At 41.6% G+C, this 22,458-nt stretch overlaps 2 protein-coding genes across 3 annotated transcripts in view; one reads left to right on the top strand and one right to left on the bottom strand.

Annotated features, from left to right (window-relative positions):
• The window catches only part of LOC311046100 (guanine nucleotide exchange factor VAV3-like), an 84,274-nt gene that overhangs the window by 44,058 nt on the left and 17,758 nt on the right, over positions 1-22,458 (bottom strand). Inside the window, exons 3-14 of one of the 2 annotated variants that reach the window (XM_084058225.1) lie at positions 22,180-22,238; positions 19,618-19,689; positions 17,689-17,812; positions 17,366-17,455; positions 16,847-16,915; positions 16,662-16,765; positions 16,225-16,324; positions 12,795-12,890; positions 9,200-9,268; positions 8,571-8,657; positions 7,098-7,183; positions 6,699-6,831 (exon numbers count right to left, since the gene is read on the bottom strand). In XM_084058225.1, coding sequence (XP_083914351.1) covers positions 6,699-6,831; positions 7,098-7,183; positions 8,571-8,657; positions 9,200-9,268; positions 12,795-12,890; positions 16,225-16,324; positions 16,662-16,765; positions 16,847-16,915; positions 17,366-17,455; positions 17,689-17,812; positions 19,618-19,689; positions 22,180-22,238 — 1,089 coding nt within the window. Of the gene's footprint in view, positions 1-6,698; positions 6,832-7,097; positions 7,184-8,570; positions 8,658-9,199; positions 9,269-12,794; positions 12,891-16,224; positions 16,325-16,661; positions 16,766-16,846; positions 16,916-17,365; positions 17,459-17,688; positions 17,813-19,617; positions 19,690-22,179; positions 22,239-22,458 lie in introns of both variants that reach the window. The other variant, XM_084058224.1, reaches the window with a different exon arrangement.
• LOC311045966 (DNA-directed RNA polymerase III subunit RPC7-like) lies at positions 1,141-1,773 on the top strand (the record flags this gene model as incomplete). The annotated part of the gene is made up of 1 exon (XM_084058037.1): positions 1,141-1,773. One exon carries the CDS (start codon positions 1,141-1,143, stop codon positions 1,771-1,773), a length of 633 nt encoding a protein of 210 aa, XP_083914163.1.

The raw sequence follows: 22,458 nt of genomic DNA, 5'->3' as shown, positions 1-22,458 counted from the left end.
GTAGATCTGCTATTTTCGAAAGATTTGTATACATTTTGAACTTGACCAATACTTTTGTACTTTTACTCAAGTCAATTTTGAATTCCAGACTTTTACTTGTAACAGAGTATTTCTATTGCAACATTGCAATAATGATACTTTTACTTAAGTAAAAAGAAAAGTATCACTTTTTCCACCACTGGAATTCAGTATGGTTTAACACCTTATCACAATAATCTCAAAACATGGACAAGGGAAGATCCTTCCAAATGCTATTTCCAAAGAGAAAGTGACCGAACGTAGGCCTTCTAAAATGCTGTGGAAACTTTCTAGAAATTTGTTTGTCACCCTCTACTAGCAGGGGATGTGTATCTTCCCACGGCAGTTGCTGAAGAGGTAGAACAACAGTGCATCACAATCCTGGCTTGGCTGACATCCAACATACACCACCAGGGTATGAGTTTACTGATATGAAAAAGCAAATTGCTCACCAATGAAGACATCAGATTATTAGGTGAATTCTCAGCTGACTCAATAAGTGCAACACCAGCATATGCTGCATAAGCTGTTATATGTGTATATACTGTGTGTGTGTGTATATATATATATATATATATATATATATATATATATATATATATACAGTATATATTCAGTTCAATTCAAAGGTAGGTTTATTGGCACGAGCATGCCAAAGCAAGTGTAAATAGGAAAAGTATGTACTATAATATACAGGTGTGTGTTTGTGTGTGTGTGTACATATGTATGTATATATATATATATTTGCTTCTCTCTCTCTCGCTGATCGAGCTCTGGTATGGTGTCGATAGAAAAAGGTGCTTAACAATGGCGATTTAAGCTGACGTCAACAGCGCCGATTTGCATACTGTGATGTCAGCCATGTCCACAAATGGGCATATCCGTTGCCTAACAACGCTGATTTGCACCGACATCGGCGTGTCCTGTCCATATATGGGCATATCATATGGCCATATGCGCTGTTGGGCAAGTCCATTCAGTAGGAGCACCAGTAGATCGGTCAACGTGGAGAGCCACAGTGACACGATCATAGTTCTATTGTAGATTATTGATATGTTATGATATTAATTATCATCTTTCATAGACGATTCAAGGCGTATCATTTAATTTGGGATCAGCAGCATGGCTAGACGAGGTGGCAGATCCAACGCATCCATCAACCTGGAGGCCCTGGGCATTGGTAGAGGAGAAGCTTTACCTCCGACCGTCATGGAGCCTCCGCCCCCGTTCCCTCCCCTGACGGCCCAGCCGGCACCGTTGCAGACGGGGCTGGATGTGGAGTACATGTTGGACTTGAAGCAGGAGCTGAGAGCTCCCTGCAAGAACCTCCACTTCTACGTCAGAAGAGCCGCGCCGAGGAAGGACGTGGAACGGTACTCTGACAAACATGGCACCGACCGGCCCAGAGACAACACCATGGAATGGAGCCCGGACTCTAGCCGCCTGCCCAAAGAGCTTTGCATCAAAGTGAGAACGTCTCAGAGAGAAGCTCCGGTCGGTCCACCTCGAGTCAAAGCGCTTAAGAAATCCATCATGGCAAAAGAGGAGAAGGACGAGATTCTTTCCAAACTGGAGACTCAGGCGAAGGAGGAAGAGACAGAAAACTCTGCAGATGAGGATGATGTGGAGCAGGCGGAGGAGCTAGAAGACGAAGAGGAGCTGGAGGAGGAGACAGACTATATCATGTCATACTTTGACAATGGAGAGGACTCTGCAACAGACAGTGAATCCAATATGGATGAAGCCACCTACTAGAATCCTCATGTTCCCCACATTTCTTGGGAATCGTCTGACCGATCAGCTTCAAACTTAGCTTGTGCGCATGTCGCCGGCGACCTGAGGGAGTGTTGTGACCCAGTGTGAAGTTGGTCGGATCAGCAGATCTCCAAAAATTATCCCGATGTTATATGCCCATATATGGCGATCTCTGTATCTAGCTGGCTGTGTCCCTTTTATGCCCATATATATGAAGATCCCCGATGTCATCAATATGATGTAATAGTACTGACGTCATAGACCGGCCTTCAAGTGCCATGATAATGGGTGGTACTGGACTGGAGTGAAGTAGCCAGACCCTTGACGTCGGCTGGGCAGCTGTTCCCGACTGTGCCCGGAACCTCACGTAAGACTAGGGGGGGCCAAGCCTTTGCCGTGGCCGGCCCACGATTGTGGAACACCCTGCCTCTTCACAATCGCTCTGCTCAGTCCTTGGAGGTTTTTCAAATCTTTATTAAGGACCCATTTTTTTCTCCCTGGCCTTTAATGCTGCTTGACCATGTATGTATACTGTGGAGTGTCGCTAGGCAACCGCCTGACAGGTAAGCACCTCAACGGGGAGAGCCAGTGGGACAGAGGCAGAGTAGGACTAGGACTAGGACGCATCACAGAGGGACGGTACCTGCCACTCTACCTCCTCAATCAACCTGATTTGGGCACACCTGCACTGGGCAGCTGGGAGCACGGACTCTAAAGAAAAGCACTGTCTCTGCCTCAGTATTCACTGGCTCTCCACGTTGACCAGACGGTAAGTGATAACCTCCAATTATTTCTCTCTCTAAATGCATGGTGATTAAATGCCGTACTGATGTTAGCCTTTTCTGTTATAGGCAACATAGGACCCTTCTGAAGTCCGACGGAAATGTGCATGGACTGAGACGCATGGAAATGTGCATGGCTAGAAACCCCGATTGGTAAGAACCTATGCTTGTTATGACCTTATTAACTTACCTTTTGGAGCTCTCCATTACCACGTGCCATTATTTTTAAATAAATGCTTTCAACACACTGTCTCCGAGTGTTTGGTAAGACCCTTGCTGTGTATTACCTTCATGCTGTATACTTTGATATGCTGTTTTGTTTCATTCTCGTGATCTGTTTAACTTGTTTGCTGTCCTTTAATTATTTTCTTTTGCTTGAATTTGTTTTCCTCTGCTCTGTTTGCCTGTTTTTTAATTTGTTCTTGTTCAGCACTTTCGTTCGACCTTGGTCGTTGAAAATGTGCTATATACATAAAGTTTGATTTGAGGTACACAGGTACAATGGGTAACTCATACCTCATACCCAACGGGCATCATTTCTAACGGGCCTACTTGTGAATTTGGGTCCCCGCGGGAGACGCCATCATTTATACCGGTCTTTGTGTTTTTATTGTTGTTACGGTTCTTACAGCACTTTGGTCAACGGCCGTTGTTTTTAAATATGCTCTATATAAATACATGTGCACATTTGCATTGCATATCCGTGACCCTGCCACAAGACAGACGCCAAAGAACACTAAAAGGAGATGTATTTACTATTTAGTCAGGCTACAAAAAGCCAGAACAGTATAAAATCCCAATAATCAATTATTCGTTCTTGAAAAGGCAATTACATCAATTCAAGACATTTTGTACGCAGTATGGATAATTAATAACTTAAATTCTTTCAAGGCTGAACTTACTTACAACCATACAGACTGTACACAGCTTCATGAAGAAAGAAAGTGAAATGCAAACCAGCTCAAAGAGCTTTTCTAACCTAGTTAAATGAAGAAAAAAAAATCTAATCACTTTTGAAACAAAGGGAGCATACTCTTAAGAGTTCTCTCAAGAAGAGTAGAACCGAGAAATAATGTTGATCCTGTCATATTATGATGTATCATATTATGTAGATGCATCCCACACTTTATGGGGTATCCTGCAGTGTTATCTTCCTTGTGTTTGAATGTTGGATTGCTGTTACGCTGCCTATAATGCATTTTAATGTTTGCATAGTTTTACTCATTTGTCTGTGCATAATGCGTTATGTATGCTCTTTTATGTGTCTTCATCCATCAACCTGCCCAGAGGGACTTCAGATGAAAAGGGCTACATCTGGCACATTCACATGGTGTATCTATGTTCTCATGTTTATCGACGTGCATGCGGTCGCTTTTTGAAGTTAAATAAACCTCAAAACAGAAAAATACAAATGAAAATATACCATCATCTTTTCAATTCAAAGTAAAACATTCATTTGAAGTCATTCAAGCATTTTTGTAATCAGAATCCTGTCAGGTTCTGTCTCTGTGTTATATTTTGTTGTGATGTTGTTTCCTGTGGTGTTCTTAGGTCTTACTTTACTGCTGTTCCTTCTATCTTGAAGCAACATTCCTAGTGGTTCCTGTTGTCTTTGAACGTAGCTGTTGTCTGTCTTCTCTCACCTACCCTGTGAGTTTAATCATTCGAGTCACCATGTGTCCTCTTTGCCCCAGCCAATCCCCGTGTTGATTGTCTTTGAGTTTTACCAGCGTCTAGCTAGTTCCCTGCGAATATATGCCTGTTTGTTTCTCTGAGTGAATTCTTTATCGGATCCTCTTTTATTCGTTTATTCAACCTGTGTTTGCTGTCACTTCTGACACCCTGTGCTTTGTACAGACGGGAGAAATTAAACTTTGTCTTCACTTCGAGATGGATTCCGTTTTCCTGCATTTGGGTCGAGCTTATAGGAAAACCCCATGCCTTTTCACAATAAATCCCAAAACAATTATTGTCATAAGTTTTGATCATTATAGTTGCGTATTGCCTCTGGACAGCAAGCGCTGCTTTTAGGCACTTAATGAAGGGACTTATTTTTCACAGTCTTATGGAATGCATTTATTTCTGGCTAAATAACGTCATGTTTGACAAAATGACAGACATCCTTTTATCACTAATAAGGTCAATAATGTATAGCTCCTTGAAGGCGAGTTCTGTGTGTTTGTATGAACTCGCACAGCCTCCTCAGTCTCATTCCAGTAAAATAAAAGCCTTCCAGCGTTTCATACACGGTCCCGCCATATACTCGTTTTTGACCTAGTCTTATTTCATATTGTCTCAATCCCCATAGGGAGGGATTTTCATTTTCTTCAGCCACCCCACAGCCACAGGTCGACATGGCCAATAGACAGTGATCCTGTTCCCAGACATCCACCCACTGGAGAGGGATAGAGGAAGGGATATTTCTGCTCTGTGATCCCCAGCTAGGCTAGGACCTTCAAGGGTTCTTATTTTAGTTTACGGGCACCTTAACCCATTAAGACCGGGAACGCATCTGTGTGTCATTTTTAGATTTCTTTGGCTATTCAAAAATAGCAGATATAGATCTGCTATTTTTGAAAAATCTTGGAAAATTGTGGCAAAATCTTGGATTATATATTTTTTAAAGCGAGCATTTGTAAGATATTTAGTTCCAGGAACCCCCAGAGGCAAAGATTTGAGTTATGTCCGCCAAAAAAAATAAAAAGATTCAAATATTTGCACAACTTTTCATGATTTTACTTTACTTTTCAAAAATAGCAGATCTACAAGCTCAGGTATGGAATCTGAATGAATGGCGAGAGACTGAGCTTGTAGATCTGCTATTTTTGAATAGCCAAAGAAATCTAAAAATGACACACAGATGCGTTCCCAGTCTTAAAGAGTTAATCTCATGTACAATGCGCCGATACTCTTTTTGCACCTTAAATGCCAAATACCTCGCACATACCTCCTGCCATGTTCATGCACCTTATGTCTAACCTCATGTACACAGTGTACCAGCTGGATATGTGTAGATATCTTTTGTTTGATTATTATTTTTCTCCTTGCTCTACCTGTCATCCACCCTCTCCTTTTCTTCTCTCTTTCTGAAAACAAAAAAAACAATGGAGCTCGCACAAAAACTAATTTCACACACTTCTTTACACCTGTCAACCTGTGATGTGACAATACAGTTGATTCTGATTTTTTGGGGGAGTTTTCCACGCCCAATTGAGGGGCTGAGGTCAGGAAAGGAGCATTGTTTTGTTTCTATTGTTAAATGTGTGTCGGTAAACAAGTAAACTTGATTGACTTCACAGAGCAGTGCTGCCATTGTAGACGCTTTGGATTGAATGCTTGCTCAAGGACACGTCAGCAGGGCAAATGAGGCTTGGAGTGTTTGTCCCTCCAGTCCCACGTCTTTTATTACTGTCTGCACACCATACACAGCAACATCCTTTAACTAAGAGTGCATAACCCTCAGTGTTCAATTAGCACTTACAAGATTTGCAGTGTATTATGACACCCATCGTTTTCTTCTTATTTTTTTTTATTTTTTTTATTTAGAGTAGCCAATTATTTTTTTACCTCCTTTTTCTCCCCAAGTTAGTCGTTATGTCAATTGATTCCTCCCCAGTCCCCACACACATTTCTGTGTTGTCACTGCTGTTGTATCCTACTGACTCACCTGCCAGTGAGGAGCCCCCCACCAGGAGAACGTAGAGCATTTGTCCTACTCCTCCCGCCCAACACTCCCCCCACTGACGGGTGCCGCCCCAGCCCGTAGGAGTACATGCAATGACCAATATCACCCTCCTACCCGCCCGGCTTCCCTCCCTCGAACACAGGCCAATTGTGTTTGCGTAGACGCCCGACAAAACCGGTTGAACCACGGTGTATTCGAACCCACAACCTCCGTGGTGGTGGGCAGGGACTTTACCACTGACTTTACCATTTTGGGGACCTCCAGTTTGATATGCATTAGGCCATGGACCAAATGGAACCCCATAAGGGCTCATGTGGCTCCTAACTATTACTCATTTAGCTGGGTACCCCCTGGAACCACCTCAAGGACCCCCTTAGGGGTGTCCTGGACCCCACGTTGAGGAGAACCTGTGTTCTATCTTACAGAACTAACGAGTTGTTTTCTCACAGTCCACTGACCTTTTTCCCCTCTTTGTCAGAGGTGGGGTTGTTGGTGATCTTAAAGACGTTGAAGTCAAGGATGTCTTTCAACTCGTAGATGTCTCCCCTTCTCTTACATACGATGACAGCCACGTCAAACAAGAAAATGTGCCTGCAATACACAATTAGACAGCAAAAAATGGTCAGCTGGTCCACTCCTAAAATAGTTGTTTTATGAAAAGTCACATTTTGAATTGATATGTTTTGTAAGTAAATTGCTCTAATGTGAAATGACTAAATGACATCCATAACGGTCAACAGTGATAAGCGGTATTGTCAAATAGGCATTTTTTTTGTTGTTTTTTAAAAGCCAAATAAATCTAAAATGACAGAGATGCTTTCCCGGATCGAATGGGCTCAAAAAGGAATGTATCTCACCTATCCTGTTTCCTCTTGTCAAGGTTGGAGACCACGCGTACCTCTCCATCCCCTTTAGGCCGACCGTAGGTAATCAGGGGTTCTTTCTGAAAGCACAGAGCAGGGAGTTTGTGGTTAGTATTCATAAATAAAACACAGACTACAGAACCAATTTACTCATAGGCGGCGGGTAATGAAGGCTAGGGTAGGCTAAGCCTTCCCAAATGTTATGCTGGGAAATTCTGGGAATTGTGCACATTATATATGGAAATATAATATATGTGCGCAGCATTATTTAGTACATTTTTTGATAATAAATCAGTAAAATCAGGCAAAAATAAGAATTAAATAACCTAACCCTAACCCTAACCCTATAATCGAAATAAAGTAACCAAAAACCAAAAAGAAACTAACAGAATCTGCCCAGAAACCGAAATTTTTCGCGCATTTCGGCGCCCGCGCGCGACCGCCCCCCCAGCCTTCCCAATTGTCAAGCTCACCCGCCGCCTATGAATTTACTAGTATCAACCAAGTAGCTGGGGGGGACGGGACGGGACAAAACACCCCAGCGTGGTATAGTCAAGACTAAGCAAAACTAAGTCTTAAGAGTAATTCAGACCACTATAGCATTGGTTCTCAAAGTGGGGTCCGGGGACCCCCAGTCCTTGAGGAAGTTCCAGGGGGTCCCCAGCTAAATGATAGATTAGGCACCAAATGGACCCTTATGGGTCTGTAACTCTGAGAGTATACAAATGGAACCAAATGGACCCGTTAGGGTCCATTTGGTTCCATGTGTATACTCTCAGAGTTAAATTGACATACATTTTACAATATAAATTGGGGTCCAAGTGATAGAAATGCCATTAAATGGGGGTCCGTAGCCCTAATGCATGGCAAACTGGGGGTCCTTGAAATTAAAATGATTGAGAATCACTGCTAGAGTCGTACAAAATCTTCTCTTATGGGGGTCCCTGGCATATCTTTTCAAATGGGGGTCCGCGGGCTAATAAGTGTCAATTTGGGGGTCCTTGAGATGAAAAAGTTTGAGAACCACTGCACTAATAGGACTTTCCTCCGCAACTTTCTAATGCTTAAATGTACTGTGGAGTCACGATCTTTGACCGCCGTTCAGGTATGAGCATTTCCACAGGGCCGCGCTTAGCACTATGAGGACAGGCAGCGTTCAGCACCGCGGACAGCGCTTTGAGAAGCACTGGTGTAGAGCACAGTGGAACAGCAAACAGCTGCTCCTAATGTTCTGCACAGTGTCTCGGTAAACAAGTCAGATCAAGTGAATTCGTCTTCATTATGACTGCGATGTCTGCTGACCCACATCCACATGCACAGAACAAAGAAACTAACACAGCACCTGACACACACACACACACACACAAACACAAAACAAGAAACAAGAAGTGTTTTAAATCACCTCACAACATAACAGAGCGAGAGAGCAAACAGTTATGAAAGTCATTCAAAAATGTTGTTTTTTACCAGGTTTTCAATTGAGCGCTGGTATTGGTCAATCTCCCTTAGTGTCTCGTTGTCTCTTTTAACTTCGTTAACATACTGAGCAAGGTCCTGGTTCACGCGCACACGCACACGCACACACACACACACACACACACACGCACGCACACACACACACACACACACACACACACACACACACACACACACACACACACACACACACACACATATGGAGACAGAGAGAGACACAGAGAGAGAGAGAGAGAAAGGGAGAGAGAGAAAGAGAGAGAGAGAGAAACACAACACTTTATGTCATATAAATGTTAGATATACAAATAAGGGTGTTCTATTTTCCAACATCGTTTTGTTAACACGTTTTCAGGCCTGGAAACATGAAAGGGCCACTGTGACACGGTGACAGGTGCAAAGTAAAGCCAAGGCTATGTTTCTTTTTTCTTCTCCTCACTTCACACCCACTGAGTGAAGAGAGAAGTGAGAGATTGACGATTTCCCTCGTCCAATCACAGCTCACAGCTCAGAACCAGAGAGGCAGACAGTGCCCCTTGTGATTGACCAACTTAAACCAGTGGAGTGAACAAGCCAAAATAGCAATGATTGCCCTCCATTTACTATAAACACAGCACTTATACCTTCATGGCATCCAGCGCCATCTTCAAGTTGCTCTTGTCCGCGCCGTCGAGAGTGTGTTTGACGAGCTCCTGTTAGAGGAGAAGAAAATGGTGCGATGATGATGTGACTGGAACAGCTTGTGGGTATACTGCTGTCCTTTTGTGTGACATTAACCGACTTTAATAATATAATAGCCGTCATCGACCGAGGTCACCCATAGGTCGCTACTTGGTCCCCTCCTTTTTTCCCTCTCCACCAAATGTCTTTGCCGGAAATAACCAATCTGCAAGCTCACAACGAGGCGCAAAGCAACACATTGTATGCTTGTACATCGGCTATTTCCGTGGATTGTTCGCCTGTTATGACATACGCCAGAATAAGGATGCTATGTATTCATGTGGTTAAGAGATGTCAAACTCTTGGCCAGTGGTGGAAAGTAACTAAGTACATGTATTTAGGTATTTGTACTTTACTTGAGTATTTCCAATTTTCAATATCTACTCCACTACATCTCAGAGGCAAATATTGTACTTTTACTCCACTATAATTATTTGAAAACTTATAAAACATACATTAACCACTTTAACCCTATTTTACACCTAGGCTATTCGAAAATAGCCGATCTACAAGCTCACACCGCGTTGTGTGAGCTTGTAGATCTGCTATTTTCAAACATTTTAGTACTTTTACTTTAAGTACATTTTGTTACCAATACTTTTGTACTTTTGCTCAAGTAAATTTTTAATTCCGAACTTTTACTTGTAAGGGCGCGCTCCCACCGCACTTTTATTTTACCTCTGGGGCAGAATCTGCCAATGCTTTGTCAATGCAAATGCGTGGATTCTTGGAAAAAATCTGCAAGACCAGGAATCCACGCATTTGCATTGACAAAGCATTGGCAGATTCCGCCCCAGAGGTAAAATAAAAGTGCGGTGGGAGCGCGCCCTAACGGAGTACTTCTATATTGCAGTATTGATACTTTTACTCAAGTAAAACATTTGAGTACTTTTTCCACCACTGCTCTTGGCCAGGGGGGACTACTCTTGCTGAGCAGGAGATATTGTGTTTCCCATGCAGGCGACACAGGTCTGATCATTCTATTCCATTCAACCAAAAATAAAAGGGGGATAACATGAATTTTGATGTGGTTTTATTCCCAACACTAAACGAATAACACCAGATTAGTGATGCTTAGTTGCACTCCACTGACTCCCTGTGAAGTACAGAATAGAATTTAAAATCCTTTTCCCCGTTTATAAAGCCCTTAATGGTCAGGCAGAAAGGCACCATCATATTTAAAGAGCTCATTGTACCCTATTACTAGAATACTGCGATCCCAGAATGCACACTGCCTATACTTGTTGGCTCTATAGAATCTCCAAGAGTATCGAACGGGGAAGCAGAGCCTTCAACTATCAGGCTCCTCTCCCATGGAACCATCTCCCAGCTTCAGTCTGCGGGAAGCGGACACCCTCTTTACGTTTAAGAGTATAGGCATTATCTTTCCTTTTGGATCAAGCTTATAGTTAGGTCTGGCTCAGGCTGGGACTATAGCCCTTACCCGTAGTTATGCTGTTATAGGCTTAGACTGCTCTCTCTTCTCCTCTACCTCTCCATCTGTATGGATTCATGTTACAAACTTGCCTATTTCCAGTGGTGGAAAAAGTACTCACATTTCTTACTTAAGTAAAAGTGTCAATACAGCAATGTAGAAATACTCTGTTGGGGCGCGCTCCCACCGCACTTTTATTTTACCTCTGGGGCAGAATCTGCCAATGCTTTGTCAATGCAAATGCGTGGATTCTTGGAAAAAATCTGCAAGACCAGGAATCCACGCATTTGCATTGACAAAGCATTGGCAGATTCTGCCCCTGAGGTAAAATAAAAGTGCGGTCAGGGCACGCTCCCAACGCACTTTTATTTTACCTCTGGGGCAGAATCTGCCAATGCATTGTCAATGTAAATGCGTGGATTCGTGCAAGAGCGGATCTTTCTTTGCAACAGGAGACCATGTTTTATGATTTGATAATTAATATCTGCAAAGTAACTAGTAACTAACATTTTCAAATAATTGTAGTGGAGTAAAAGTACTATATTTGCCTCTGAGATGTAGTGGAGAAGTAAAAGTATCGAAAATTGGAAATACTCCAGTAAAGTAAAAAATACCTCAAAATTGTACTTAGGTACAGTACTTGAGCAAATGTACTTAGTTACTTTACACCACTGTTCATGACCAAATCAGGTCCAGTTTTAATAAAAAAAAAGATTGGAGAGAAAAAAAAATACTTTTGTACTTTTACGTACTTAACTTGTTTTAAGTGAAAGTTTGAATACAGGACTTTTACTTGTAACAGAGTATAATATCCTTCAAAAAAGTGAGTACTTCTTTCATCACTGTGTGTGCCTCCGTGGAGGATGGCTGAGAACACTGCGAGGTCACTGTCTATTACACAACCAATTAAAAGCCACTCCATCCAGGCTGTCCTCGTGCAGCCCTGCAGGCGCCGGCCCGCCGCTCTCTTGATTCATACCAACCAGAGGGGGACAGGCAGTGTCAGTGTCAGTGGTGTAAAGTAATTAAGTACATTTACTCAAGTACAGTACTTTTAAGTACATTTTTTAGGTACTTTTACTTTACTGGAGTATTTCCAATTTTCAATACTTCTACTCCACTACATCTCAGAGGCAAATGTTGTACTTTTACTCCACTACAATTATTTGAAAACTTGAGTTACTAGTTACTTTGCAGATATAAATTACTACATTTTAAAACATACATTAACCACTTTAGCCCTTTTTTATACCTAGGCTACTTGAAATGAGCAGATCCACATATATTTCATGTCTTAAGACCTGGGATTATAAGACACCAAAAACATCAATAAACAATATCACATTCACTTCTTGTAAAACATATTTAGTTAATATACCCAGAAATAATCTTCAAAAGTCCATGCAGGTCTCATGCGTATTGTGTGTGTGTGTGTGTGTGTGTGTGTGTGTGTGTGTGTGTGTGTGTGTGTGTGTGTGTGTGTGTGTGTGTGTGTGTGTGTGTGTGTGTGTGTGTGTGTGTGTGTGTGTGTGTGTGCGTGCGTGCGTGCGTGCGTGTGCGTGTGCGTGTGCGTGCGTGCGTGCGTGCGCATGCGTGCCTGCGTGCGTGCGAGAGAGAGACAAAATGAGGCACATCTGTCAACAAATATTTAGAAATTGATGAGATTAAAAGTTTCATGACATGCTGGTTTACAAAACATTACGATTATATTTAAGAATAAATGACTCGACAAGAATCACTTGGACTTCATTTTCTCTTTTCTTTTCCTTTGTTTTGCAGTGACACTGAGTTGACACAACAAAAAACATGGAGGATGTCGCCCTCATGTGGTCATTCTGATTATAACATGACAAACAGTGCAAGATGAGCCGTTGAAAAGGTCAACAACAAAATAGCAGTGCATTGTTCACATTGGAGAGGGGTGACATAACAGGTATCCTGGGTAACTCCTCCCAGGTGTGTAATAGTAGCTATGTTACATGTTTGAATGAATGGTTAATAGAGTGCTGAAAAACAAACCTCAGCCAATATTCCCTGAATAAATAAAGATTGAAAGTGTATACCTGCAGGAGGAGATGGTATTTGAGGACTCTCTGCATGGGAACAACCAGGAGGTCCCTCAGTTTAAACTTTCCGTTGTTGGCCCTCTTAGAACACTCCTATAGCAGACACAACAACCATCAAACAAGAGCAGTATTGTTCAGCACATCCATTCACAACACTCTTCATCTATTATTAACCCATTAAGACGTGAGGCCGATTCTACAAATGCCTTATAAATCAGTAGTTCTCAAACTGAATAACTGAATTGAACCCCAAATTAATATATATATGGCCGCGGACCCCCATATGAAAATGTTTGCGCAAGGGACCCCGCGAAGAGAAGATTTGTTACAAAAAACGACACTTTCCAAAAAAAAAATCAAACGCTTTCAAGATTTTTCTTTTTCAAAAATAGCAGATGTACAAGCTTGTATATCTGCTATTTTTGAATAGTCAACACTAAAATCTAAAATGACAGAGATGTTTAGCCGGTTTTAATGGGTTAAGAACAGTACTGTGAAATACATCACAACACGCCATCTTTAATAGCAAACCATGCCTAGTTTGAGGCAGTGCACAACTACCTTATATTCCTTTTCAAAAGAGTCCATATATATTTTATTGAAAAGTAACCTGAATGTGTGTGCGAAAGTAACACCTCCAACACTCCACAGCACACAAAATAGACACAATATAGGACAGTTGAAAAGATGCCTGTAATGATTGTCACAAGCTCGAGCATTAAAATAAATATTTATTGTGTGTAGATATCTGATAAAGGACTGGTTCTCCAGACAGACACAAAATACGTATGTGCGAATAGCCTCAGCTGCTGAGTACCCTGTGCGTGCGTGCGTGCGTGAGTTATCCTGTTGTTTGTTGACTAGACTTCATGCCAACAATCTGATGTCGCACTTGTAAGTCACTCTGGGCAAGAATGTCTGATAAATGCCTAAATTCTAAATTGTGTGTGCATGTTCGGGACTAATCTCCCAAACCACTGCACCAATCATCATCAACTTTCTTGTCCACGCCGCCAGTAGGAAAAGAACATAATGATTGTTCTCATGTTTTCTACTTTTTTTTTCTTTTTTAATTAAAAAAAAAAGTTTGGTTTGTCAACGTTTTCTTTTCGTACTTCTTTTAGTGAGCTTGTTGGCAGTGAGCACACTTATGTTATTATTACGTTTTTTGAGTGGTGCTAGCCACTCCAAGGACTGACTTTGTCCGTGTGTCTGTGTGTGTGTGTGTCTGTCCGGGTGTCCGTATGAGCACGACCTGAGCATGACCTCAACAGCTGCGGCTGATTGCAACACAAAGATGCAACCAGTTACACTAATTATACACAAACAGGAGTAAAAACACGTAAAAGTCAGTGCAAACATTTTAAAGTACTTAAAATGTGTAAAAATACTTCAAAGTCATCAAAGTCTGTAAAAAGTAACTCATTCAAGTCAAAGCACTTGAAAGTTACTAAATTGAGTAAAAATACTTGGGGGCCAGTCTTAGGCTAATAATAGCTTAATGAAATGAACTCATGATAGGCACCACTCTCTTCACACTGGGTGTGATTTTTAACATGGCTGCCAGTTCCCACCTGATGTTGTGTGGGAGTTCAGACCGCTCCGCACCGTACTGAATAACTGCTAGCTTGCATAACGTCTTCAGACTAGGACTCAAATCTAAGACATACAGGTCATCAGTGGGCGTGCGGCCCTCGTGCAGAATATGTTTGTATCCTCCAAAGAGAATGACACGTTCTCCCACCACGCAACAGCTCATACCATACATTGGACATGGGCCTCTCCCTTTGGCGTCAACCTTCTTCCAGGAGAAAGTTTCTGGAGTGAATTTCCACAGATCATTGAGGGCCTGGCACCACTTCTTGCCACCAAATATGTACAGCTCTCCATTGTAGGCAAATGCTGAATGACTCCAGCGTCCTTCTGGAAGAATCTGTACAGAATCCGTGCTCAGCCAGCAGTTGGTCTCTGTGTCAAACACTCTGATGTTGCCGTAGTGGTTCCCTAGTTGACCCCCAAATACAAACATCTTTGTCCCGATGATGGTGGCAGAGTGACCGGCTGAAGCTGGTGGTGGAGAGCCTCTGGTGTTAATTAAAGACCAGACCATTGTGGTGGTGTCCAACTTGTAGATGTCATTAGTCCATCTCCGCTTGGTTACTCCTCCATGGATAAAGATGACCTTCCCAAAGACACAGGCTGAGTGGTAGCACCTCCACTCTGGAACAGTCCCAGAAATCCTTGGTCTTAACCATCTGTGGGTGTCGACATCAAATGCATAAAGCACATTGCAGTAAGGAAAACTCCCCCAGGTGTAGACTGTATCTTCTATCAGCACAGCTGTGGTGCCCTTGTTTATGTGGGAAACCTTGTGGTAACGTTCTCCTCCTGCAGTTTTCACTGGAGGCAAATTCATCCAGCATAAAGACACTGTGTTGAAGATGTGGACACCATCATTGTTGTAGGTCCCTCCATAACAGCCTCCAAAGGAATAAAGTTTGTTCCTCACTGCTACAGACGCATGATAGGCTTTTTTTAGTCCTCCCGCTTTGGAAACGGTCCAACACAACATGTCGGTTGGTCGGTCGGTCGGTCGGTCGGTCGGTCGGTCGTTTTCTATCTCTCAACGTCTACAGTCATTTTCAATACAGTGCATCATCGTTATTCTGGTGTGAAATCACACGCAACACAAACTGTTGTCATGCATGCCATAACAACGCCAATTTGTACAGCTATTCTTACAGTATCTTTACCCTTAAAGCCCCTTACACACCGGGGGCGAATTTTTCATGCGAATAATACGTTTTTTTAAAAAACCTTATAAAGTCAATGCAAGCTTACATGGAGCGAAAAGTGTAATGACCTTTACTCTGGCAATATTACTTTAAATGGCTACCTTTCGGCATAGCATCTGCCCCCGAACAGAATGGTGACAGGGGTCACAGAAGGGCTCAACGACGTTGTTTGTCACATGGATGATGTGCTGGTCTGAGGCCGAACACAAGAGGAGCATGACGCTCGCCTGCATGCTATGCTGGGGAAGGTCCAAACGGCAGGCATCACTCTGAGCATTGATAGATGTGACCTGTCAAAGCCAGAGGTGACCTTTCTAGGCCACGTGATCTCTGCCAGTGGCATCAGTCCAGACACGGGCGAGACAGAGGCCGCAAGGAAGATGCAAGAGCCAACGACTGTGAGCGAGTTGAGAAGTTTTCTTCGCTAAATCAGCTCAGGAAGGTCGTGCCGGAAGAACGAGCCTCTGACGAAGAAGAACCGCTGGATTTTACGGATTTTATCCGTAAACCTTAAAGCGGACAAATTGCAGATCTACAAGCGTGCATACAAAATGTGTGTGTAACAGGGCTGCTGAGATGTTGTGAGTTTAAGTTATATTCCTTAATAAAAACAGTGTTCAGACGTGTCTGACCTCCAGCTTCAATCGAACATCCTCCTTGTCCTTACAGATGAGGTCTAGGACAGCGATGGCCGTCTCCACTCGGCTGCAGTATATACCATAGATCAGCAGTCTGCAGGCCAGAGACAACAAGAGATCATGTCCAGTATTTTTGATCTTTGAGATCATATAAACATATTTCAAAAGACATTCTTTAAATTATGAGTCATGATCCATGTCCATATGGCAATTAACCCATTAAGACTGGGGACGCATCTGTGTCATTTTAAGATTTCTTTGGCTATTCAAAATATCTTTGTAAAATAGTGAAAATGTGTGCAAATCTTTGAATATATTTTTTTTAAAGCAAACATTTGTAACTCAAATCTTTGCTTCTGGGGGTCCCTGGAACAACATATTTTGAGATGGGGGTCCGCGACCAAATACATAGTTGCTGATACTGTAGCTACCTGTCCTTGTACGCTATGAAGACCTGGTAGAGGTTTAAGGCATTCTTGTTGACGATGGAGTCCTGGACATCGACCATGAGGCTCTTGTGCACTTTGACAAGGTCCTGGTGTCAAAGAGGGAAGTCATTAGTAATCCCTACGTTGTCCTGCTACATAATAACATGTGATGGGCTGATTGAACTTACCGGGATGTTGGCAAAAACTCTGTCGATTTCTGTCACGGAGAGGAACCTGTTCAAAGGAATGAGGAAATACTGCAAGAAAGAAACAACGGGTGGGGAAATCTCAGCGGGACATTCAGAACGTTTCACCTCTGTGGTGACTTTGAGATTCACACGCTGAAGCTGTTAACCACTGTCAAACTGGTATCCCTATTTTTTCAAAAATGTTCACATAACCAATCGGCAAGTGTTGAAATGTGTTGTGAGCTTGTAGATCAGCTCTGTTCGGCATGTGACACTGTTGTTCGATTGAAGTATAAAATAGGGCTTAAATGGTTAATGAATTATGAAATGAATGAATTAATTAATTAACGGTAATACATTTTACAGATGTATGCTTAGCAAAACTAACAGTTGAACTCAAATGAAACGTTGACACTGTGAGTTTTGAGAACTCTAAATGAATAAATAAATCCCAGTACACCTCCCAGTCCCCGGTACACTTCCCAGTACAGCGGAGAGAACAGAGGAGCAGTTCCATACCTTCTCTATGGACTCCAGAGTCTCCGTGTATTTCTCCTCTGTCTGTTTGATCTCCATCAAGCAACAGCTCCTGACATCTCTCTCCGGCTGCTTCTGGAGGTACATCAAACATGTGTTTCATCACCTACGCTTCACTGTGGAACATTATGGATTTGTTTTGCCTCAATAATTTAACATTAAATGTGTGTGCGTGTGTGTGTGTGTGTGTGTGTGTGTGTGTGTGTGTGTGTGTGTGTGTGTGTGTGTGTGTGTGTGTGTGTGTGTGTGTGTGTGTGTGTGTGTGTGTGTGTGTGTGTGTGTGTGTGTGTGTGTGTGCGTGGTACCGGTGGTTGGTGATGCTCCGAGGTCTTCATGAGGTCTTCGTAGATCTCTCCGCTCTCATCGTAGTCTTCCTCCAGCTTGTAGACCGATGAGTACAAGTCCTCCTCATCCTCAGGGGAATTCTTACTAACACACACACACACACACACACACACACACACACACACACACACACACACACACACACACACACACACACACACACACACACACACACACACACACACACACACACACACACACACACACACACACACACACATAAATGAACAACGTTTGAAGGCCATTTGAATACCAGTTAGAATGAAATATATATATATATATATATTGTTTAATATCATTAAACCAATTTCATCAACGAGACAAAGTATCAAATATGAACCTGAGTGTTCATAGCGGATCTCTGAATGTCCACCTATTTTTGCCAAATGTTTGCCTATTCTCTCAGAATGTTTGCCTACTATGACATGCCCAGAATAGGGAGGCCGTATAATACAAGAGGAGTTGACCTTCTCCTTACCTTACCTGCAACCACACACTCCACCCATTACTCACTAACCACATCCCTGCACATCCTATCAGCTTTATAAGGTCAAAAGTTTCCAGTGGCTCTCAGAATTCATATTCATTTATTTACTTATTTTGGACTTTTGGGACTGAATTTCAGTATACACCAGATCTGAATGTTTTTAAATAAACGTGGGTAGAATATCTACACAATATAAAACAGTGTCCAAAACATTTAGCTATGTCTAGTTTGTCAGCCTGAGGATTTTGAGGTGGGATCAACTTTCAGAAGTGGGTAGAGTAGCCAAAAACTGAACTGAAGTACAAGTATTGTTACTTTAAAATAATAATGCAAATAATTACTTGATTAAAAGTAAGAAAGTATCTTGTGAAAAAACTACTCAAGTAGTTACCTCATATGATCTGATTTATTGTTTAAATAATCTTCAGAATGTAATTCAAATATCCAAAATATAAAGGTCTCTCTGAGAGAATAAAACAAACAAAATAATGTGAATTTAAATGTTTTAAAGGATATCAATTAAATAAAATCATTTGAAAAACATGTTTTTATGCGTTAACACCTCCCTTACCCAAATGTAAAGGAGTATATATAAATATACTTCATGAAAGTGCAAACGTGTGTTAGATTAAAACTTCTCTAACAAGTACAATTTATTCCCAAGTTTACTTAAACTGGTAAATGTAACGCGTCAATCATCCACACACACTTCTGTCAACTCTAAGCAGTGCTCAACAGCCCTCTGTCATTAACTACTACTAGATACAGTATTTAACCCATTTAGACCTGAGTCTGATTCTAAAAACACCTTCTAAATCCTGACCTAAGTTTTCTGAAAAACTTCAAGTATTTATTCCAAAATTACAAATAATGTATGTTGCTATATACTGTACATAGCAACAACTACACCAAAAGGGATTCCCGAATGAAAGGTATAGTTACGTAGAGGGGTTCCAGGTCTAATATGGGTAAAGAAAACAGCCACATGCTGTACGTTAAAGAATGTATTACTTCATAAAGGAGGGCAGCAGTCTTTTTCTGAACCAAACAGCACATGTACGGCTAAAACTGATCTCCATTCACTCTTGATAATCTATCCATCAACGATAGCACTGTGATAGTCGTCACGTATACACCAGGAGACCTCCACTGTAGGAGGAGGTGTGCAAACACACCAGCACATTTGCAGAATTACTCACCCGTTTCCTCTGACTCTATAACACAGAAACAAAGCCAAAAGCTTTTTTTTATGAAGCTAATTGCACGTGGGTTTCTAGACCCCCTTGGAGAGAGCTATAGCGGAAGCTGGGTGTGGAGTTGCGCTAGTACTGTCTCAGTGAAGTAATCACACTTAACCAATGCAAGTAATGGGCCCACGGAGACGAAAAGGCCTCATACATACTCAATCATGTCCTCCAGATTACTGTAGATGTCTTCATCCTTCAGGCTCTCGCTCTCCTCAGTTGGGAAGGGCCTTGGAATAGAGAGAGAGAGAAAAGATAATTATCTATCTGTCTATCTATCTATCTATCTATCTATCTATCTATCTATCTATCTATCTATCGATCTATCTACCTATCTATCTATCTATCTATCTATCTATCTATCTATCTATCTATCTATCTATCTATCTGTCTGTCTGTCTGTCTGTCTGTCTGTCTGTCTGTCTGTCTGTCTGTCTGTCTGTCTGTCTGTCTGTCTGTCTGTCTGTCTGTCTATCTACACAGTATCTTACTGTAGTCAGTGGTGTAAAGTAACTAAGTACATTTACTCAAGTACTGTACTTAAGTACAATTTTGAGGTACTTTTCTCAGAGACAAATGTTGTACTTTTACTCCACTTGTCACGATCCGCTCCTCGGACCGTGGACTGACTTTATTATTTAGCCATTGTCTGACCTTAATTGGTATTGGACCCTTTTGAACCCTCTTTCTGCTGTATTGTTCCCGGTTCTCCTTGTACTGTTATTTTGTAGTGATGTCCAAGTGTTTCCTGTTTAGCCTAGTTAGTGTTTCCTGTCTTGTCTCACCTCCCTTTGATTAGTTATGTTCTCCACCTGTGTCCTGTTGTGCCCCAGCCAATCCCTGTGTTAATTGTCCTTTGTTCTCACCTGTGCCTAGCTAGTCCTTGTCTATTTATATTCCCCTCTGTTTCCAGTCTGTGTTGATTCATTGTTGTTGTCACGGTGTTCTGTCGGTTACCTAGCCTTGCCTTGTTTTCCCTGTTTAGTTAATAAAACCCCTGCATCTGATCCGTTCTGTCTCCACGTCACTGTCTGCGCTTGGGTCCTACGACTCCCTGCCTCGCACCGTGACACCACTACAAAAAACTATTATTACAAAACACCACTTCAGCCCTATATACATTTCGGCCATTTGAAAATAGCCCTATGTAGATCTGCTATTTTCAAAATATTTTTATACATTTGAAAACTTGTAATGGGACATTCTGCGTAATGAGTACTTTTACTTTTGGTACTTTAAGTACCTTTTGATGCCAATACTTTTATACTTTTACAGAAGTACATGAAGTCCAGACTTTTACTTGTAACAGAGTATTTCTACATTTCAGTATTGATACTTTTACTTAAGTAAAACATTTGAGTACTTTTTCCACCACTGACTGTAGTCCCATCAGTTTGTCTAGCAAACTATGTCTGTCTATTTCTCTCTGTTTGTCAGGCTATCTGTCTATAGATAGATGCACAAATATCAGTAAACAGAGATTAACATAGAATAAGTTTTTTGTTTTCCAGCCATAAAGTGTGGCTTCAAGCCGGGACAGGAAGGCTATATTTTTCATCCACTGGCTGGCCAAGTGATCTGTTCCACAAAATGGTAACAACCAATTGGAAAGCCAGACATGGTGGGTATACCCACCATGTCTGGTAGAGTTGGTAAAGCCGTGTATGAAAAATAGAACACGCACATCCAAAGAAAACACAGGTGCTGTACAGAAATAAAATAATTTTAATTGGGGGGGAAATGAATATGATGTAAAGTAAGTAGGTACATTTACTCAAGTACTGTACTTTTGTACAATTTTGATGTATTTTTACTTTACTGGAGTATTTCCGGTTTTCAGTACTTTTACTTCTACTCAGACTGACTTTTACTTCTACTCACATCTCAGAGGCAAATATTGTACTTTAACTCCACTACAATTATTTGAAAACGTTATTTACTACTGTTTAGTTACTTTGTAGATTTAGATTATTATTACAAAACATACATTAACCACTACAACCCTATATACATTGTGAAATGGGAAATTCTGCATAATGAGTACTTTCTACTTTAACTAGATTTTGTTACCAATTCTTTTGCACTTTTACTCGATAACATATTTTACTCTGGACTTTTACTTGCAGTATTGATAATTTTACTTAAGTAAAAAAAGTTAGTACTTTTTCCACCACTGCAGATGACTCCCACCGTGCATTCACAGAGACACCCACATAAGCGACATTCAAGCACACACTGCGTCATTAGACTGGAAAAGCTACCAGCCACAACTTTTGCCTAAGTTTAAAGGCCTGAAAATAACATCAAGATTTCATTGAGACATACTAAAACTACCACACAGATATGTGCACATGCCAGTCATCCATATTTTTAGTCCTGCGTTTCCTAGCATTTTGTATTAAAAAAACTGCAAGTCTCTAATATAACAATCTCTTATCATAAAAGACTCTTATCACAAAATCCCAAGGCATTTTGGATCCACATTAAAAAGCCTGGGTATAGCACCCCCTTCGAGTTGTTTTTGTCTGTCTGTCTGTCTGTCTGTCTGTCTGTCTGTCTGTCTGCCTGCCTGCCTGCCTGCCTGCCTGCCTGCCTGCCTGCCTGCCTGCCTGCCTGCCTGCGTGTGAGTGTGAGTGTGAGTGTGAGTGTGTGTGTGTGTGTGTGTGTGTGTGTGTGTGTGTGTGTGTGTGTGTGTGTGTGTGTGTGTGTGTGTGACTTACTTGAATCCTGCTTGCTGAGCGATTGCTGTGTAGGAGAGCTTTGAGAGAGTGTCCATCACCTGTTGAACGTGAAGGACAGGTAATAGGGAATGCTTATAGCAGTGCTTCTCAAACTTTCTCCGTGTCGAGGACACCCAATGTATTTGGCAATGTATTTCAGATGGACCCCCATTTGAACAGGTTTGTGCTATGGACCCCCAGAATAAAAGATTTATGTTTTTTTTTTTTTATCAAAATGATTTAACATTTTCGAGATAAAAAAAAAAAATCAAGCTCGCA

This window comes from Gymnoscopelus microlampas (assembly GCF_963454915.1).
Source record: "Gymnoscopelus microlampas genome assembly, chromosome: 5".
Lineage (NCBI taxonomy): Eukaryota > Metazoa > Chordata > Actinopteri > Myctophiformes > Myctophidae > Gymnoscopelus > Gymnoscopelus microlampas.
Note: the sequence above shows the minus strand (reverse complement) of the source record. Positions and strands in the feature narration are given on the sequence as shown.